A 19463-nucleotide genomic window follows, 5' to 3' on the forward strand; every position below is an offset into this window, starting at 1 on the left:
GATAATGTGTTTCTTTGTTTGCAGTAAAACAAGATAATCTTGATATGGAAACGTGCATTAAACATATAACTAGCTAAGCTACCAAAGCCTGTTATGAAGTCATTGATCACTCAGTAAGAAACTTCCACCTTTTAAAGTTATGTAACCCTGAATATAATATTTTGTTCGCTATGTCAACCAAGCGATTTCTTTTCTTTTTTTTGTATCTGACTATTCAAACCATCATGGCAACATTATCTGGCTTTAGTGTGGATTGCTTGCAAAGCATAAATCCTCCTTTCAGTTCTTAGGGTTAGAGAAGTGGTTCAGTTTTCCCTATAGGAGAAAGAAAAGGGAGGAGATAAGGTAGTTGATCTGTCTGGCTCAGTTGTAAAAAGAATAAAATACAAAAGCCTGGTGCTAAGATTGATTACTCCGCCTCTCAAAATGCCCTTTTAAAGGCTTCCTAACAAAACTGCAGTATCTCACAACAGAAGAAGCAAGCATGACTGAGAAAACTTTTGCAGAAGAAATAGAAAAGGCCCTGGAAAAATCCAAAGGTCTTAACCTCAAGGAACTTCTGTTTTGCTACAATGGGACCTTCTATCCCACTACTGTATGCAGCACGGAAACATTCCAAGCCCTGGAGAATTTTGAAGCCAGAAAAGATGATTTGGTGCTGGTGTCTTATCCCAAATGTGGTGAATACAACCTTAAGTTATTTCTTAGAATCCCACAGCGATGATGTGATGAAAAAAGAGATAGCAAAATGCCAAGTTAAATAAGTAAAGATGTTAAATAGGATTGCTGAAAAATTATTGTAGTTAAACTGTCAATCACAGCTGTTTAAATGGCTTAAAAAGGTATAACACTAATAGGCATACTGTTTCTGATTTAACTGAAAGCTTCCCTCTGTTCTAGACCACCTCTCCAGTCATGGTTACTAGTTAACATTAATTTAACCCAGCAGTGGAGAAAGTATTGAAAAGATCAAGCAGTGATCCCTGGTAAATCATTTTAATAGGGAATGAAATGTTATATGATTGCTTAAAAATGCTATCAATGTGTATCCTCAATAGGCTGAGGAGTGTTGTATGTCAATGAAAAACTGTCTTGGTAGTAGGGTTGCCAAGTCCAATTCAAGATATATCTGGGGACTTTGGGGGTGGAGCCAGGAGACTTTGGGGGTGGAACCAAGATCAAGGCTGTGACAAGCATAATTGAACTCCAAAGGGAGTTCTGGCCATCACATTTAAAGGGACGGCACACCTTTTCAATTCCTTCCATAGGAAATAATGAAGGATAGGGGCACCTTCTTTTGGGGCTCACAGAATTGGACCCCCTGGTCTAATCTTTTTGAAACTTGGTGGGTATTTTGGGGAGAGGCACTAGATGCTATTCTGAAAATTTGGTGCCTTTACCCCAAAAAACAGCCCCCCCAGAGCCACAGATACTTGTGGATCAATTCTCCATGATTTTCTATGGGAATAAATCTCCATAGGGAATAATAGAGTTCCCAGCAGACATTTCCCTCCCCTCCCCCCGCTTTCTGACGACCCTGAAGCGGGGGAAGGGTCTCCAAACCGGGGGATCCCCTGCCCCCCACCTGGGGATTGGCAGCCCTACTTGGTAGTAATGTCCCATGTGACAGTTTAAATAAAAGTGTGTTAAGGAAGTTTGTACAGTGAAGCTGGCAGGGGAAAAAACAAGTTGGCACAAATAAATAGAAATGCATGATGTAGCTTTAACACACTTTCAAATTCAGTTTGGACTTATGCACAGAACAATATTATTGCATTTGTACTCTTATCTTTGTCTTCAGCTGATTTCTTATCTTCAGCCTCTTCGTGACTAGAATCTGTCTATACAAACAATACTATTAATAATAATTTTAAAACTGCCTTTCTTGGAGTGACAATAGATTATTCAGTATTACAAGTAACCACCTGATCATAAAAGATCAACATAAAAATGTATACTAGGATAAGAGATCCTGCTAATGTAAAATGCATAAAAAATCCTATAGAGGTGCCAGATATTTAAATTGAAGTTGAAATATTGCTATTTGTTGATAATTTTGAAATCTAGTTTCAATCAATTGCTATTAATGGTTCAGAGCTAACATGATTTATTTCTGAGATGCAGGCAAGCAAAAGCATGTTTAAGTGTGACCGAATAAGAACTTGGTTTTCATACTGTAGCTCCATCCCTTCAGTATCTAGGGTTGCCAATCCTGAGTTGGGGGCAAGGGATTCCCTGGTTTGGAGAGCCTTCCCCCGCTTCCAGGTTATCAGAAAGGATGGGGGAAAATGTCCATCGAGCACTCCATTATATCCTATGGAGTGTAGTCCCCATAGGGTATAATGGAGACTCAATCTGCAGGTATCTGGGGCTCTGAGGGGCTGTTTTTTGAGGTAGAGGCACCAAAAATTTAGCATAGCATCTGATGCCTCTCCTCAAAAAAATCCCCCAAGTGTAAAAAAGATTGGACCAGGGGGTATAATTTTATAAACCCCCAAAGAAGGTGCCCCCATCCTCTATTATTTCCAACAAAGGGAAAGTATTTAAATAGGGTTGCCAGGGCCAACTCAAGAAATACCTTGGGACTTTGGTGGTGGAGCCAGCAGCAAGGGTGTGACAAGCATGATTAAACCAGTTCTTGCAATCATGTTTAAAGGGACCGCACACCTTTTAAATGCCTTCCCTTCATTTGGAAATAATGAAGGATAGGGGCACCTTCTTCTGGGGCTCATAGAATTGGACCCTCTAGTCCAATCCTTTTGAAACTTGGGGGGTGTTTTGAGGAGAGGCACCAAATGTTATGCTGAAAATTTGGTGCCTCTAACTAAAAAAAAACAGCCTCCCCCCAATCACCACAGATCAATTCTCCATTATACCCTATGGGAATCAGTTTCCATAGGGTATAATGGAGTGCCCAGCAGATATTTCCCTCCTCCCACTTTCTGATAACCCTGAAGGGGGGGCTCCAAACAAGGGGATCTTCTGTCCCCACATGGGGATTGGCAACCCTACAAAATGATTTTAAAGGAGCATGGTCCCTTTAAATGTGATGGCCAGAACTCCCTTCAGAGTTCAATTGTGCTTGTCACAACCTTGCTCCTGACTCCACCCCCAAAGTCTTCAGATATTTCCTGAGTCAGACCCGGCAACCCTCTTCTTTAAAGGGGGGCGGGGGGGAGAGGAAATTATACAGTATGCCTGAGCATGCCCAGGGTACCTTCTAATGATTTCCAATAAAGGAGCTGGGTTCCTGAATTTTCATAAAGGATTTAGCCTTGGCATCTCTTAGCCCAACAACATTTCCACCATTCCAGAACAAAATTGGTGTGTGTGTGATAACACTTCTTTCCTGTATAATCTGTACAGTTTATGGTTGTACTCCATACCAACTCCTCTTTGCTCACTTCCACTACTAATATGGTGAGAAAGTTGCAATATTTATTTGTAATTTAAGCTATTTTTTGCAGTGTTTTAAAATAGGTTGTGTTGATAGCCATCATTGCTGTGGCTCACCTTGACTAATAAGATAAACAATCTGATCCATCACTTCCTTAAGTGTTGTGAAATGTACATAGAGTTTCTGTGGGAACTGAGGTTTTCTCAGTTCTTTAGATCTGAAGCTGCCCACTGCAGATATCCGCATGACATTTGTGGAGCAGTCCTCTGAACCATCTAATTCAGCAACCAACAACTGAAGGAATCTGTGCACTTAAACTTCTATCCACATTAATCAGTCCTGTCCACATTCTAGTAAATACTCAAATTATCTGCACAGACGATGGCAACTCTATTGAACTGAAAGGCTTTGGTGTATCTTGGCAGCATTCTGTTCCAACATATCCAGGTATAATTTATTTTCCCCAAGAAGCATATGCTATTTAAATCCTATCATTTTTTTGTTCTAGGTGTTAATTGGCTGATTCAAATTGTGAATGATCTGATTGTCACAACTTTGCAAACTAAGCATGAGAATGCAGAACTGCCTTTCATTGAATGTGGAGATCCTGAAAAGTGTCAGGTCAGTATGTTGCAGAATCCCCCACCCCTCCAGGTCAGATGCTTCCTATGCACACAGGAAGTTAATGGAATGAAGGACAGCAGCACTGGCAGCACTGGCGTTTCTGGAGAGACCACTTGACTTGTGACCTACTAAATCAAAGTATTTGGCCAACCCCGGTGAAGGCTCACAAACCACTCTGGCTTGGTGGTCTGTCTTGGATTATAGATACGGGGTGGTTATTAAGGACCTGCAAGCTGCGATACTCACATTCAGCTTGGTGGGTCACCAGGCTTTTTCTAGAGAATCTTATTTATTCCAATGCCTTTGGATTATTACATGAATTCTGTATGTGAACACAAAACAATTTTTTCTATGCATGTACAGTTATATCACTGTTCTGTTTTTTAAAAGAGGATGAAACAGTTTCCATCTCCAAGGATTGTGGCCACACACCTCAATTACAACCATCTTCCTAAGTCCATCTTTAAAAATAAAGCCAAGGTAAGTGACTGAAAACGTTCATTTACAGAATTTATCAGGGCAGGGGTAAGTGGGTGTGATCTGGTCTGGAGTATGGAAATAGCTGAAATGAGACATCTCATTTTCTTCTTTGAACCCTCTGAGACAGAAAGCACTGCAAGAAATTCAAGTTACTTTTGCTCATTTTTTGGGGGGGGGGTGTGTCACGGATGGTGCACAGGAGCCTTGGGAGTGTCTTGTTGTGTTTCTGGCAGTGGTTGTTAATGGGAACACAACTCAAATGGGTAGGTGGCCGGGGAACTTTAAGCTGTGAATTGGATTAATCACATTAAGAGGGAAAACATAAATTTCTTCATAGGAGTAAGTGCTGCAAAGTGCAATTTCCTGTGGCAGGTTCTGAGAAGTATTATAATACAAAATGATTCCTTTTTTTGACACACAGGATACAGGTGCATGCTTATTTATTTTATTTCTATTCCCCAAAGTGGCTTACAATATTGACCCTTTCTTAGTTTTATCCTCACAACAACCCTATGAGGTAATGTAGGTTTAGCGTGTGTAACTGGCGCAAAGTCACCCAGCAAGCTTCTGTGGCAGAGTGATTCTCGACCACCACATCATGCCACAATGCATAGCCTTCTGTCTCTTTTTGAAATCCCGTAATTCTTCCAAGGAGCTCAAGGCAATGTGCATTGTTCTTTTATTCTCCAGTTTATCTCCACAACAACTTTGAGTAGTAGGTGAAGCTGAGAGATTATCTTGCTCTCCAGAAAGTCTTTATAAATGATTTGGATGCAGGAATAGAGGAAACGCCTATTAAATTTGCAGGAGGATTGGGAGGGGGTGCAAATACAGTAGAAGACAGAGACAGGATACAGGATGATCTTGAAACTGGGCTAAAACAAATTAAAGGATTTTAACAGGGATAAATGTAAAGTTCCGCATTTAGGTAGGAAAAATCCAATGCGTAATTATATGGTGGGGGAGACTAGTCTTGGCAGTAGTATGTGCGAAAAGGATCTAGGAGTCTTAGTGGACTGTAGACTGAACATAAGTCAGCAGTGTGATGCAGTGACTAAAAAAGCCAATGTAATTTTGGGCTGTATCAGCAGAAATATAGTGTCCAGATCAAACAAAGCGATGGTATTGGTTTACTCTGCTCTGGTTAGGCCTCATCTAGAATATTGTGTTCAGTTTTGGGTACCACAATTAAAGAGGAGTATAAACAGACTGGATATTTCCTCTAAGCTGTGGAGTCTTGTGAGCAAAAATTCTACTTTGTGAGCTACTGGCATTAAAGTTCTGAGCGAGCAGTTTGACTACTGCGTAAATTAGTTTGCTTTGGGGCCTACCTTCTTGAATGAAGACAAAAATGTGTGAGTCAGAGGCTAAAAAACTGTTAGCCAGCTCACACTAACTCAGATTAGAGGGAACACTGGCTGGAACATGTCCAGAGGAGGACAACAAAGATTATGAGGGGTCTGGAACCAAATCCTATGAGGAAAGGCTGAAGGATTTGGGTATGTTTAGCCTGGAGAGGAGATGACTCAGAGGTGATTTGATTACCATCTTCAAGTATTTGAAGGGCTATCATGTAGAGGATGGTGAGGAATTGTTTTCTGTTGCCCCAGAATGTCGGACCAGAACCAATGAGTTGAAAGTAAACCAGAAGAGTTTTCGGTTTAACATTTGGAAGAACTTACAGTTAGAGTGGTTCCTCAGTGGAACAGGCTTCCTCAGGAGGTGGTAGGTTCTCCTTCTTTGGAAGTTTTAAAGCAGAGACTAGATGGCTATCTGATTCTGTGAACTTAGGCAGATTATGGGAAAGAGGACAGGAATGGTTGCACCAATGCTTAGTTCTTGTGGCCCTTTCTTTCATGTCCAGAGAAATGCTTATCGCCACTTTGGGGTCAGGAAGCAGTTTTTATCCAGACCATTTTGGCCAGGGATTCTGGAGGTTTTTGCCATCTTCTGGGCATGGAGCAAGGGTCCTGTGTGCGGTGGTGGAGAAGTATTTGTGAATTTCCTGCATTGTGCAGTGGGTTGGATTAGATGACCCTGGAGGTCCCTTCCAATTCTATGATTCTGTTGTGTCCTAGGCTTAAATGGGGGAACTGTTACTTTTGGAGGGAACTGTTACTTTTGGAGGGAAGCTGAACAAGCCAAAGCTTGTACTCCACACCAGGGTTCCAGAGAAGGCCTAAGCGTGCCCAATCAGGGGAAGGATTGAAACATAAGTAGCCAATCAACATCTAGGCTCATACTGTACCCTGATAGGCCCTTAGGGCCCTGTAAATAGCCAATCCATGTAGATAGTTAAGGACCAATCAGAAGGGGGCAAGAATTGTATAAAAGAGCGGGAAGTTTGAATAGAGTTCTGTCTGTGTGTGTGTTCCTGAAGTAAAGCTTGCTGAAATCACTCTCCGACTCTGGTCTCTTACTGTGCCAACCCCAGTACTTTACACTGGCGACGAGGATGGGATGCCAGTAAGAACCAGCAACAGAACCAGGAACACGGAAAGGTGGCTAAATCCAAGCCATCTGGGTCCGCACCTCCGCTCTGCGCACACCCCAGCTCGCAAGCCGCCCAGACACGCTGCCAAGAATGGAGGCTCCAGCCAACCTCCTACAGCCCTTTAGCATCGATCACCCCGAGCTGTGGGACTCGTGGGTCGAAGGCTTCCAGTCATACCTGACCTTCCGGAAGATTACAGAGACTACCATGCAGAGAGCTCTGCTTATCAGTACGTGTGGCACGGAGACCGTGGACTTAGCCAGGGCTCTTCTCCAACCCAGGAAGCTCTCAGAGACGTCGGTGGACGACATCATCAGCGCTCTGGAGAAGTATTTCCAGCCCCAGCCAACCAAGCTCACCCGGCACTGGGACTTCCGACAAAGGACACAGAAGGCAGGCGAAACCACGATGGCGTTCTTGACAAGCCTGCGCCGGGTGGCAAGCCGATGCAGTTTCGCAGACCTCAACGAAGCCCTTCTCGACCAGTTTGTATGGGGCTTGAGGGACGAAAAACTAGTACAGAAACTCCTGTCCCTCTCCGAGTGCGACCTAACAAAGGCAATCGATGTGGCCACCAGCTGGGAGAAGGGCAGATCAGCAGAGCCACGGCTGACAAGACAGGCTGCGGCACACCAGATCAACCCTGAACCATCTACAGAGGACTCAGACGAGGACAAAGCTCTACAAACCGGCTATCGTTCAGCAGGAAGGAAGACCACCCATGTCCCACAGGGCATGAGACACAAGACACTACCTGCATGTGCAAGTTGCGGGGGCCAGCACGAGCGGAAGACCTGCCGATTCCGGAATGCCACCTGTCAACTCTGCAACAAGGAAGGCCACATCGCCTGCGCCTGCAGATCCAAATCCTGAGCACGCGTCCCGCAAAGATCTGCGCACTCTGAAGGCCAGCCAGACTTCGAGACCGACGCTCTCCACGCCCACCCATACCCGGTACAGTACCTACCCTCGCCAGTCAGGCCCTCCAAAATCCGGGTCAATGTAGGGATTGGGGGGGTGCCCTGCCAAATGGAGGTGGACTCTGGGTCAGCATCATCTATTATAGCAGCAGAGACATTTTTTAAAATTCCCACCAGGCTGAGGCCTCGTCTCAGGGACCTGGGGTTTACCTTAGTGGACTTCCAGAAGAATAAGGTGCCTATCTTGGGAGTGGGCCCGGTCCCAGTCCAATACAAGGGGTTCAAGGGCCAGCTACAAGTGCTAGTGGTCAAGAACCACCTTACAAATCTTTTGGGTCTCGACTGGTTCAAGCCCCTGGGAATAGAGATCAGGGGGGTCAATAAGACTGTCGGAGTGGACTTTAACAAGGTTTGCGAAGAGTTCCCGGCCGTTTTCGATGGCACCTTGGGCTGCTACACGGGTCCCCCGGTTACACTACACCTCGACCCCACAGTGCGGCCTATTAGGCTTAAAGCGCGGCGAGTTCCATTCGCGCTCAAGCCTAAAATTGAGGAGGAACTGGATAAACTGATTGCACAGGGAATACTAGAGCCTGTCACCCACGCAACCTGGAAAACTCCCATCGTGACTCCAGTCAAGCCCAGTGGGGAGGTGCAGATTTGTGCAGACTATAAGTGCACCCTCAACAAGGCTCTTCAGGCCCACGCATACCCTGTGCCCATCGTCAGCCACGTTTTAGCCACCCTAGCCGGCGCAAAATTTTTTGGCAAGTTGGACTTGGCCCAAGCTTACCAACAGCTGCCGGTGGATGAGGCCACGGCCAACGCCCAAACAATTGTGACCCACCGGGGGGCCTTTAGAGTAAAGCGGTTGCAATTTGGCGTGAGTGTGGCTCCGGGGTTGTTCCAGGAACTCATGGACTCTCTTTTAAAAGGACTTCCCGGAGTCACTCCATTCTTCGATGATGTGCTGATCGCGGCAGCCTCGCCTGAAGAATTCGCCGCCCGCCTTAGAGGAGTCCTCCAACGTTTTGAAACAGCCGGCCTCAAGGTCAAACGGGAGAAGTGCCTCATGGGCGTGGATCGGGTGGAATTCCTGGGGTTCTCCATCGATGCCCAGGGGGTCCACCCCTCTGACGCCAAGCTGCGTGCCATCAGAGATGCTCCAGCGCCCACCAACAAGCAAGAACTCCAGGCCTTCCTCGGCCTCCTAAACTTTTATCATGCTTTTCTCCCCCACAAGGCAGCGGTGGCCGAACCCCTGCACCGACTTCTAGACAAGAACCGACCCTGGGCATGGGGCCGCCAGCACGCTAAAGCCTTCCAGGATATCAAGGGCCTCCTGATGTCCAACTCCGTCCTTGCCCATTTCGACGAGACCCTGCCCTTGGTCCTTGCACGCGACGCATCCCCTTATGGCGTGGGGGCAGTTCTGGGCCACCGACTCCCTGATGGGACCGAAGTCCCTATCGCGTACTACTCGCAGACCCTCTCGTCAGTGGAGCGGAACTACGCCCAAATCGACAAAGAAGGGTTGGCAGTTGTGGCCGGTGTCAAAAAATTTCATGATTACATCTACGGCCGGCCCTTTACCCTCTATACGGACCACAAACCCCTCTTGGGCCTCTTTGCATCGGACTGGCAGACCCCTCAGGTGTTGTCCCCACGGGTCCTCCGTTGGTCCATTTTTCTAGCCGGCTACACCTACACCCTAGTGCATCGCCCGGGCAAGGCAATGGGCCATGCTGATGCCCTGAGCCGCTTGCCCTTGCCTGACGTGGATCCCAATCCAGCCCCGGCTCATCAGATCCTACTGATGGACATGCTTCCGGACAGGCCATTGCTCGCCCGCGACGTTGCTGCCCGCTCCGCTCGTGATCCAGTCCTCTCCTGTGTCTTGGACTGGGTGGGGAGGGGGTGGCCCAAGGGCTCGACTGGGCCGGAATTTACTCCGTTTGCAGCCCGGAAAGACGAACTATCCACCCACAAAGGCTGCCTACTATGGGGCAACAGAGTCGTCATCCCCAAACCCTTGCAAGACCAAGTGCTGAGAGCTCTGCACGAGGCACACCCGGGCATAGTCCGCATGAAGGCTCTCGCACGGAGCTATGTCTGGTGGCCCGGCCTCGATGCAGAAATTGAGGCTTGGGTTAAAAGGTGCCCGACATGCCAGGTGTCAAGGCCTGACCCCCCACGTGGCCCAGTGCAATCATGGGAATCCACCAAAACCCCCTGGTCAAGACTGCATATGGACTTTGCTGGCCCCTTCCATGGGTGGACTCTACTCATACTAGTGGATTCATACTCCAAGTGGTTGGAGGTGGTCCAGGTGCCCTCGCCATCATCGCAGGCGACCATCACGGCTCTGAGGGCCATCTTTGCAACCCACGGGTTGCCGGAGACCATCGTCACCGACAACGGCACAGCATTCATGTCCGCAGTGTTCCAGGACTTCGTGGCCAAGAACCTCATCAGGCACATTCGCTCTGCCCCGTTTCATCCAGCCACCAACGGCCAGGCAGAGCGGATGGTGCGCACGGCAAAGGAGGCCTTGAACCGTCTGGGCCCCTCAGACTGGCCAAAAGACATGGCGTGTTTCCTAATGGCCTACTGGACCACACCTACCGCCTCCACAGGTCGCAGTCCAGCAGAACTCCTCATGGGCCGCCGCATCTGCACCCTGCTGGACAAGCTGCACCCTGACCGAGCCCCAGACAGGCGACCGGCGCCGGAATACCTTAAAGCCCCCAGAGGGTTCTACTCCGGTGAGACAGTGTGGGCACGGAACTATGCCACCACTGGCCCCGCCTGGCTCCCTGGAAAGGTGGACCACGTCACCGGACCGGTCTCCTATGCAGTGACCTTGGAAGGTGGACATCTCCTGAGGCGACACATCGACCAACTCCGAGGTCGCCTGCCTGCCGGGGAGCCAAGGTCAGAGGCTCCAGATCCGGACAACGTAAGTCCCCGAGAGCCTGACACAGAACAGGGTTCCGTGGAGCCCACTTCTGCCCAGCAGGAGGAGACCCCCGACCGCGCAGCTGAACCCAGGTCTCCCGGGGCCGCCGTCCCAGATGTCTCCAGCTCTGCAGCCGCGGAACCACCAACCGAGTCGGAACGCCCAGTCCCCTCGGAACTCCGACTCTCGACACGAGACCGCCGCCCTCCGGCATATCTCCAGGACTATGTCACCTGATAGCTGGAACTATGGGGGGAGGGGTGTTGTGTCCTAGGCTTAAATGGGAGAACTGTTACTTTTGGAGGGAACTGTTACTTTTGGAGGGAAGCTGAACAAGCCAAAGCTTGTACTCCACACCAGGGTTCCAGAGAAGGCCTAAGCGTGCCCAATCAGGGGAAGGATTGAAACATAAGTAGCCAATCAACATCTAGGCTCATACTGTACCCTGATAGGCCCTTAGGGCCCTGTAAATAGCCAATCCATGTAGATAGTTAAGGACCAATCAGAAGGGGGCAAGAATTGTATAAAAGAGCGGAAGTTTGAATAGAGTTCTGTCTGTGTGTGTGTTCCTGAAGTAAAGCTTGCTGAAATCACTCTCCGACTCTGGTCTCTTACTGCGCCAACCCCAGTACTTTACAGATTCTATGGCTCTATGTTTTTGGTGTTGTAATATCAGCTCTCTGGCTGCTACACCATGCTTGTGGTCAGTGTACAAAATATCTCTAATAGATATTGTCAAGCATGGTGAAATTCCATTGATAATTGATTGTTTAAGGGTCCTGCCTAACCTGGTCTGGGAAGTATCATGGAGGATCCAATCTTGCTAGCTTATTATTCTTTCCCTTCCCCTGTCTTGCTTTATGGCTTATAATTAGAAGTAGTGAGAACTGAAACCAAGTAATCAGCACCTTCCCATACATTCCTGTAAGGGAGTAAGAGAAATCTGGGGAAAGCAAGGACACGGTCCTGATAACAGTATGGGAATGTAGACATTTATGATAGTTTATGTGTGAATGCTACCTCGCAACCCCATCCCTTGGAATCCCTTTGAAGTAGGCCTTAAAAGTGTTGTATCAATGTATGCTCAGGATTACTCTCAAGAACCTGTTACCAAAGTATTGGTCTATCAATAAACGTAGTCTTTGTATCAACTTCGACTCGTCATTGAACCCGCATGCTTTACAGATATCTAAAGAATGTAGCCAGGGTGTCTGAGAGCCTTAGTGGCCACAAGATAATACCTAAGTCTGTTGTAAAATGTCTGCTCATCTGCTCTTCCTATTTTCCAATGCTCAATATTTTGCTTTTTGAGGAGTCTCATGGACTTAACCATGGCTATCATTTCAACCTGCATCTTCTGTGACACAAGAATCAATGACTTCTAGCTGCGGTTGACATACTATAAGACACCTGTAGTGGACTGTGAGATGGTGGCCTTGTTCATGATCAGACAAGTTAAAAATTGTTGTCCTGTTTATCTCATTCCAGGTGCTGGTGATGTTTCGAAATCCTAAAGATACAGCTGCATCATTTTTCCATTTTCACAACAATGCTCCAAGCGTTCCAAGTTATAACTCATGGGAGGAGTTCTTTTCAGAATTTATGAATGGGACAGGTACTCTTTATCACTCCTGTATGGATTTGGGAGTTTAAACACTCAGGAAAAATTTTGTAGGATAACAGAATTATAACATTACCAATATGATCTGAGATTTGCTCCTGCAAAGTTGAGAGAGTTGAGCTCTGTAGCAGCTATGACTTTCCTTGCAATGGAGGTGAGGTGCATTTGGAAGGGAAGGCATCTGTTTGTCTTCAGCCATGGTGTCTTGATTAGTAAACCTAGCTCAAAAAGTTTAATTTGAAATGCTATATAAGAGGTATTGCTGTGTCTGATATTCCTTTCATTATATTGTTAAATTTGGTGAAACAGATTTTTTAAACCAATATAAAGCCCTGCAAAATGTACCAGAGAAAGAGGGATGAGAGTACACACCATGAGCAATGATGACTTTATTGTACCACCTTCAGTACTTTGAAACATCTGTTATCTGTCTCCAACCAAGTTGAACTATGAATGTACAGAATGTTCTCTTCAAAAGATGACCTCACATCATGAGTGGAAGAAAACTAGCAAGACTCTTACAGTGCAATCCTGGGCGGGGTTACTCCAGTTTGAGTCCTTTGAAATGATGGGTTTAGACTGGAGTAACCTTGCCTAGGATTGCACTTAGCCATTTTCCTTGAGAATAATCACCTGCTTACTTTCTTTCTAAGTGTCTGTGGCTCCTGTAGGCTATGAAAGAACAGAGTGCCTACACAACAAAGGAACGGAGAGGTCCCCTGTGCAAGCACCAGTTGTTTCTGACTCTGGGGTGACATTGCTTTCACAACGTTTTCATGGCAGACTTTTTAAGGGGTGGTTTGCCATTGCCTTCCCCAGTCATCTACACTTTCCCCCCAGCAAGCTGGGTACTCATTTTACCAGAAGGATGGAAGGCTGAGTCAACCTTGAGCTGGCTACCTGAAAACCCAACTTCCGCTGGGAATCGAACTCAGGTCATGAGCAGAGTTTAGGACTGCAGTACTGCAGCTTTAACACTCTGCGCCACGGGGCTCTTTACACAACAAACATTCTTAGAAATAACCTACTGTTAAGGTTGTGGCACCTTCTAGTAACAGTAAGGTCATTTTGATACAGTGTCTTTGATCTGCAGTTGCCTGGGGATCTTATTTTGACCATGCAGTCACCTGGAACAAACACATAGATGATGAAAATGTTCTGCTGCTGACATATGAAGACTTAAAAGAGGTAGGCTTATTGATAGTTACTACCAAAGGACATCTTACTTTCTAATGGTAAAAAGGCTGACCTGCACTCACAGGGATTTTGTAAAAGGGAGTAGGTAGGCCAGGACCCAGAGCTTAACTTGAGTCAGAGCTCACCTAATTTGATTGATTGAATATACACATTTTTCTCATTACTTCATTGAAATAATTTTCAAGAGGGCTTCCAGAGAAACAATAGAAGAGCATATGGCAATAAAATATTAAAACATGATATAGCCAGTAAAAACAGCCTGCAAAATAGTAATAACTCCAACGAAAACCATAAAAATAATTGTTCCCTAAAATATGGAGTAAGTAAAATAATTTAGTTTGGCTCCTAAAACTTGACAGAATAGCTGCCAGGAAAAATGGTGGGGAGGCGTGTGACTTAGGTGGGATGCCATCATAGAAAATGCTTTTTGGCTGTGCTGTGACAGTGGGGGAAAAAATCTGTGATTAGTATGACAAACTAGATTTTTTTTTTTAAAAAAAAAGCAGGAATAACGAGCTCAGTTATAGAGATCTGATAACCTTCATTTTGTTTTACTGCAACTGTGACAGCCATTTCATTACAAGGACTCCCTCAAAATTCATATTAATGGCAAGAACCAAATAAGTTTGCAGACCAAATAAGTTGGTCTATCCTGAGTGTTTGGGTCAGGGGGAACAGTGGAACATCACATGCTTCTCTGACTCCTTCAGTCCTCATTCATCTGTTTTTCAATCTATGTTGCTTCTTCACATATCTTCAGTACAGTTGTATAGATTACATACCATATAATCGGTATGTATTTCTGGGCCTACTTGTGTCCACACTATCAGAATGTACCTGTGAGCCCTCTGCTGGGAACTCAGTTCCAAGTATGCCAGATTAGGCATGCCAGATTATTTAGTGAGAATAGGCTTCAGAGTCCCCACTATGCTGTTTTCCCAATCAGATATAGGGCCACTATTTGCCCAACTGAGAGCTCCCTGTATCCTGATGGGGTATATGAAGGTTTCCTCAGCCAGGTAAATAGCACTCCCCCAGGGCTACTTTCAGTCTTGAAAATGGTGCAGATGCAAGGCATAAGCCCCTTCTCTCAAAGTACTGCATCCCCAATCCAAATGGAGCTTGCACACTTGGGAATTGAATTCCCAGTGGGGACTTTGTAAGGGTACCTGTGATTGACAGTCTGTAGGGTGGACCTGCACTCCAAAATCATGTTGTTAGAACCTATTAGAGTTGCCAGATCCTACCTTACTGCTGGTGGTGGGGATTCTGGACTTGGTCCAGGAGTCTTCTACTTTGTGTGCAGGATGTGATGATGTCACTCAGAAGTGGTGCCATCGTGTCACTGACATTGCACATGATACTCTAGGTTTTTGGGGAAAACTCTATGGTTTCTTTGCTACAAAACCATAGAGTTTGCTCAGAACCCAGAGCATCATTGTGATGACATCACTTCTGAGTGACATCCCTGTTTGGGGGTGGTGTTTCCCCTGCTGGTCAGCTGGGGGCCAGTGGATTGGAGCCCTGAAGACCAGGGAATCCCCTGGCCGGTCTGGGGGTTTGGCAATAGATATGTCTTCAGTGACTGACAAGATTAGGCTAAAGAAGGCAAATCTGCACTGAGCACAACTCTACTTTGAATCCAGTATTGGGACACAATCAACTAGTCTAGTTTACAATGGGAAATAAACTATGCTTGCTACTAGGGGTCATTTTGTAGGAAAAAAGTGCAGGAGCTCAGTAGCATATCTCATTTGCATATGCCTTGAGATCTGTGTGCAATGGGAAGAGAACTCCCCACTACATGCAGACCCTGGCTAGAGGTTCAGGAGCTGTGCTCCTGTGAGCTCCTGCTGAATTCAGCCCCTGCTTACTACCTTGACATGTGTTTTAAACTGAATTTTATATCTTTAACTATTTTTTCATTGTTCAAATGTTTTTATATTTTGTGTGTTCTCTGGATTGTGAACCCTGATAGCGTGGAAAGGCAGCATAAAATTGTTCTAAATAAAATAAGTGTGTCACTATATTGCTTTCAGGACTTGTTTAATGGAGTGAAACAGATTGCTGAGTTTTTCGGTTTTGCTTCTACCATGGAGCAAAGTCAATCTATTGCAGATAGGGCTTCCTTCGAAGTGGTGAGGGAGAGATCAAAGGAGACACATGGCGCAGCTGGTCCACTTCTCTTCCGGAAAGGTACACTTTTTTTTTAAGGCAGTTAGTGATACTCTTGTCTTACCTCCATATGGTTTGTAGCATCAAATTATGAGCAGTCTTCCATTTTCTAATGGTTATGCATATCCTATCTAGATTAAAAATGCTTTTTGTCGGGTTTTGTCTATTTGCTATGTAGATAGATCCAGGTGGGCAGCAGCGTTTGCATGATATTTGTCATTTAGCCTTCAGAATATATTTCACAGGCAACGCATTAACTGTTCTATGTTTTCATCAGTGGTACGTAATTTAATGCTTAAAAAAAGATGAGACAATATAGAGGATATCCCTCCTCAGAATTTCTACAGCTGCTTTTGTCGGTAACCAAATTGTAAACTGGTCCACAATTACAAAGTTATACAATGGAAAGTAAAGCTACAGCTTCGTACATTTGTAATGTCAGTCCTTAGTTTAGTGCTATGTTGACAAGTTTGGAAGGAGCCATGGACTCATACATATAATCATTTCTCCCCTTCCCTTTCTCCACCACAAGCTGATTAGTTACTTCCTAGGTTTTTGACAAACTGTAGTTTGTTGTTAAATCTGAACAGGTAAATGATGGCTTGTAATTGCACATCAAAATTGCAAAATGGAAACCAACAATCCTGGTTTATGGGACAAAGGATAGCTGTAATGATTACCTGATATTTGCTGAAACCAGAGAGCTACTGATTTTCTTGTAGTATATGAAGGGGGAAGGGGATTGTGAGAGTAAGCATGAATCTCCTTCAAGGCTCATCCATAAGGCACCAAACTACTTTGGTGAGGGGCCATGGCTCAGTGGCAGAACATCTGCTTTGCATGTAGAAACCCCCAGGTTCAATCCTTGGCATCTAGGTAATAGATGATGTGAAAGACCTCTATCTGAAACTCAGGAGAGCCACTGCCAGTCTTAGGACTAACCTTTATAGACCCATGGTCTGATTCAATATAAGACAGCTTCATTTGTCTAGGTGAGGTGATACCTCTGAACCAAGCCATTAGGCCCTGACATTTTCTCTCTCTACTTGCTTACATGCATGTATACATGCTCACAAAGACAGGTTTTCTCTATCACTTGCACTTCGGTGGTATTACAGCACAATAAATATCCAAGCGAGACCTAGGATCTGGTATTGAAGAGACTTTGTTCTTGCTATGTTCAGATTCTTCCTTACCTCTCAGTTCAACCAAGTTGTATCTTTTTTTGTGCCCAGTTACTTTAAAGTGATTAAGCTATTGCTTTGATTGATTAGCAATCTATCTTCACAGTCAAATTTTCCCTTTCCCTGCCCCTCCCCATTTTGTTTTTGTTCTAGGTGTAGTAGGTGATTGGAAGAGTCTTTTCAATGAAACACAAAACCAGAAAATGGATGCAAAATTTAAGGAGTGTTTAGCAGGAACAAAGCTGGAAGCAAAACTGAAGTATGATGTATACTGCAAAGCCTGAAAGTGTGAACGGTTTCATTTTAATTACCATTCCTTTCATACACTCGAGAAAAAACAAGCACATTTTTCTGTGGCAGTTTTCAGAGACTGCAGTACTGTTTAGTGTCAGATTTCTAGGATGCATTTTTCTTAAGCAGGGCCTTTTAAGATACCCAATAGAGCACTGAATATAATGACCTCACCATCTTCCCTCCCTCAGATGCAGGATTTTCCCTCTGTTTTCCTCTTCCTTTCTGACTGAGCAGCCCCTTTATCTATTTTCTTCTTTCCTGAGATCTCTGGTTGTCTCACCATGTCATGTTATTGTGGGCAAGAGACAAAATTACCCTCTTACGCTTCTGAAATGGCACAAAAGAGACTTTGTAACATTCAAAAATAAAATATTTTATTTAACATAGAGGGGAAAAAGTCAAGTGAAATCAGGGGTAAAATGTCTGTGGTAAATCAATAAGAACTCTGGGGTAACACTATTTTCACAAGCTACAGTTCATATGTTTCCAGCAATTGAGAGTTTTAAACTTTTCATGGAGTCTTAGAATCTTTGAGATGAGAGGCTTTTGTTTCAGTGTTTCCTAAACTCTCCAGTATACTTTCTTGAGTTTAACTGACTCTTCAAATTTCAGAAGGTAGGGATACACTAACATTCCTTCTGTGAGCACACCAGCTGTGAGCACACCAGCTTTAGAGCTGTCATTCTTTCAACTGGGCAGGGAATCTCTTCTCTAACTAGAAGATCTATCCCTTTTTCTGGCCTGAAAGGGGGTCTTTAGATAGATTTATTTATTAACAGCCCATGGCCAGTATGTACAAAAGATACTACAACAGTCACACATTAAGAAACATCCCCTCCTTGCCAGTTTTCCCAGTGCTAATCAGCAATCTTTTCCCAGTGCTAATCTTCAGCAATCAGTTCCCAGCTCTTTCTCCTCAATTGATGCTGTCCAATGAAATTCCTTTTAGCAGCCTGTCACTTAAAGGTTCTCTGTGAGGCATTAACCCTTCACAATCCTTCACATGTTTATACAGCATTTATTAACATTTATTAACATTTATTAACTTTTAGAACACCTGTTCTTTCCAGATAGACTAGAAAGATCTCCATGGTGTCTCCAAGGAACAAAAGAAGGTGGCAGGGTAGGACAGCCAGGTGTTAACCTGGAGATTTTGCTTATCTCTTTAAGAAGTGGAAAGGAAGGCTGCAGCTGCCATGCTTCCTCTGTTGTTCTTCCACCCATTCGGTACTTCCATCTGTTTTGAGATGAAACCATTTTTTGTTGTTGTTATTGCAGTGGGGAAAGGTGGAAGAAATAACCTGTAGAGAGGCGGGGCAGGGAGTGTATTGCTTGCTTCCTGTCTTCCTGCCTAAATCTTTTAATGGGACAGGCAGGACCTCTGAGCTGAAACCTGCAATCCTTGACCATTTGAGAACCATTTCCTTGCTTTTATAAAATATCAAGGTTATCACAGAACAAGGTTTTATCCAAAAATAAATAGAGATCTAATGTTCAAATCCTGATGATATGGGAAGGTCTCATCTGTAATTTTGGTCAGATACATCAGCTGTACAGTATAAAGAGCCAGTTTGGTGTAGTTGTTAAGAGCACAGATTCTAATCTGGTAGAACTGGGTTTGAGTCCCCACTCCTTCACGTGCAGTTGCTGGTATGACCTTGGGTCAGTCATAACTCTCTCAGAGCTGTTCCTCTCAAGAGCAGTTCTCTCAGAGCTTTCTTAGCCTCACCTACCTCACAGGCTACTTGCCTGCTGTGGGAAGGGGACAGAATAGACAGAATTCTTGTATGCGGTCAGTACTCAAGATGGATGCATTAATCTGAAATTAAGCCAATCTGAGATGCTGAGTGAAGAGCAGGGTATAAATCCAATCTGTTTTTCTTCTAAAGCTGTGCAAACCAACATGATGAAGGAGGATTTAACTTTTGCATTCATATAATATTTTTTCCTGTGTGGATAGGATAACTGAGCTCAATCAGGAGAGTAAAATGGAACAATGGCATGGGATTTTCACAGTGAGTAGCATTAAGGCTTTCTGGACAGAATAGAAAGAACTCTTGTATGCTGTCAGTACTCAAGATGGATGCATTAATCTGAAATTTATTTAGCACATCAAGA

General features: G+C 44.9%; 1 protein-coding gene across 1 annotated transcript; it reads left to right on the forward strand.

Moving 5' to 3' along the window:
* Positions 1-176: 176 nt before the first annotated feature.
* Positions 177-17731, forward strand: LOC132587073 (sulfotransferase 6B1-like). Its single transcript, XM_060259279.1, has 7 exons — positions 177-680; positions 3906-4018; positions 4412-4501; positions 12363-12489; positions 13589-13683; positions 15732-15888; positions 17205-17731. The coding sequence occupies exons 1-7, from the start codon at positions 485-487 to the stop codon at positions 17333-17335; spliced, it is 909 nt and encodes a 302-aa protein (XP_060115262.1). The 5' UTR covers positions 177-484; the 3' UTR covers positions 17336-17731.
* The last annotated feature ends 1732 nt before the right edge of the window (positions 17732-19463 follow it).

Source organism: Heteronotia binoei, chromosome 1, assembly GCF_032191835.1.
Source record: "Heteronotia binoei isolate CCM8104 ecotype False Entrance Well chromosome 1, APGP_CSIRO_Hbin_v1, whole genome shotgun sequence".
NCBI classification, from domain to species: Eukaryota; Metazoa; Chordata; class Lepidosauria; order Squamata; family Gekkonidae; genus Heteronotia; species Heteronotia binoei.

Bases quoted from the DNA above. Each gene is read 5' to 3' on its own strand.
- LOC132587073 (XM_060259279.1), top strand. From the start codon at position 485: ATGACTGAGAAAACTTTTGCAGAAGAAATAGAAAAGGCCCTGGAAAAA. The intron at 12,490-13,588 runs GTACTCTTTATC...TTTGATCTGCAG, and splicing joins AGAATTTATGAATGGGACAG to TTGCCTGGGGATCTTATTTT. The intron at 13,684-15,731 runs GTAGGCTTATTG...TATTGCTTTCAG, and splicing joins CATATGAAGACTTAAAAGAG to GACTTGTTTAATGGAGTGAA.